Below are 616 nucleotides of genomic sequence, written 5' to 3' on the forward strand. Positions count from 1 at the left end.
CTCCTCTTGCCTCTGCCCGCAGACCTGAAGGACATGTCCCAGATGATCCTGCGGACCAAAGGCCCTGAGCACCTCCCTGCCGGCTACGAGATCGTCCTCTACATCTCCATGTCGGACTCGGACAAAGTGGGCGTGTTCTGCGTGGAGAGTGAGTATCCCCTGCCCACCCTCCAGTGGCTTCTGCCCTCGGGGAGCGTGCTTCACCCTCTAAGGCTCCCCAGGGCCCCCTTAGTCATCACAGGGGCAGGTGGCTGGAGAGGTCTAGGACTGGCCTCTTGGTAATGGACCAGCCATCATCCAGGGCCACCTCGGCCCTGTGAAGTCAGGGCCCCAAGGGCGTGGCCTCTCCGCCCTCAAGGAGTCAACGGTGACAGTCACGGGCTTTGTGAGTCATCCTCCCCAGACTCCTGTCGCCTTCATGACGCCTGAGGCAGGGACCCACCCTCTCACCGGCCGGTGTTTCTCCTCTCGGACTTTCTGAAAATGAAGAACTGCCCGGACTTTTTTTTTTTGGCATGCCGGGTCTTCATTGCAGCATAGGGGATGGTTAGTTATGGCACGTGGGCTCATGTGGGCTCACGTGGCCTCTGGTTCCCTGACCAGGGATCGATCCCGG

General features: G+C 60.6%; 1 protein-coding gene across 1 annotated transcript in view; it reads left to right on the forward strand.

Annotated features, from left to right (window-relative positions):
* Positions 1 to 18: 18 nt before the first annotated feature.
* Positions 19 to 616, forward strand: part of LOC104989510 (protein-arginine deiminase type-2-like) — a gene marked incomplete at both ends in the record, with an annotated part of 14,400 nt that continues 13,802 nt past the window's right edge. Inside the window, one exon of the mRNA XM_010841199.1 lies at positions 19 to 148. Coding sequence (XP_010839501.1) covers positions 19 to 148 — 130 coding nt within the window. The remainder of the gene's footprint in view (positions 149 to 616) is intronic.

The sequence above is a fragment of the Bison bison genome, unplaced genomic scaffold (genome assembly GCF_000754665.1).
Source record: "Bison bison bison isolate TAMUID 2011002044 unplaced genomic scaffold, Bison_UMD1.0 scf7180017846964, whole genome shotgun sequence".
NCBI classification, from domain to species: Eukaryota; Metazoa; Chordata; class Mammalia; order Artiodactyla; family Bovidae; genus Bison; species Bison bison.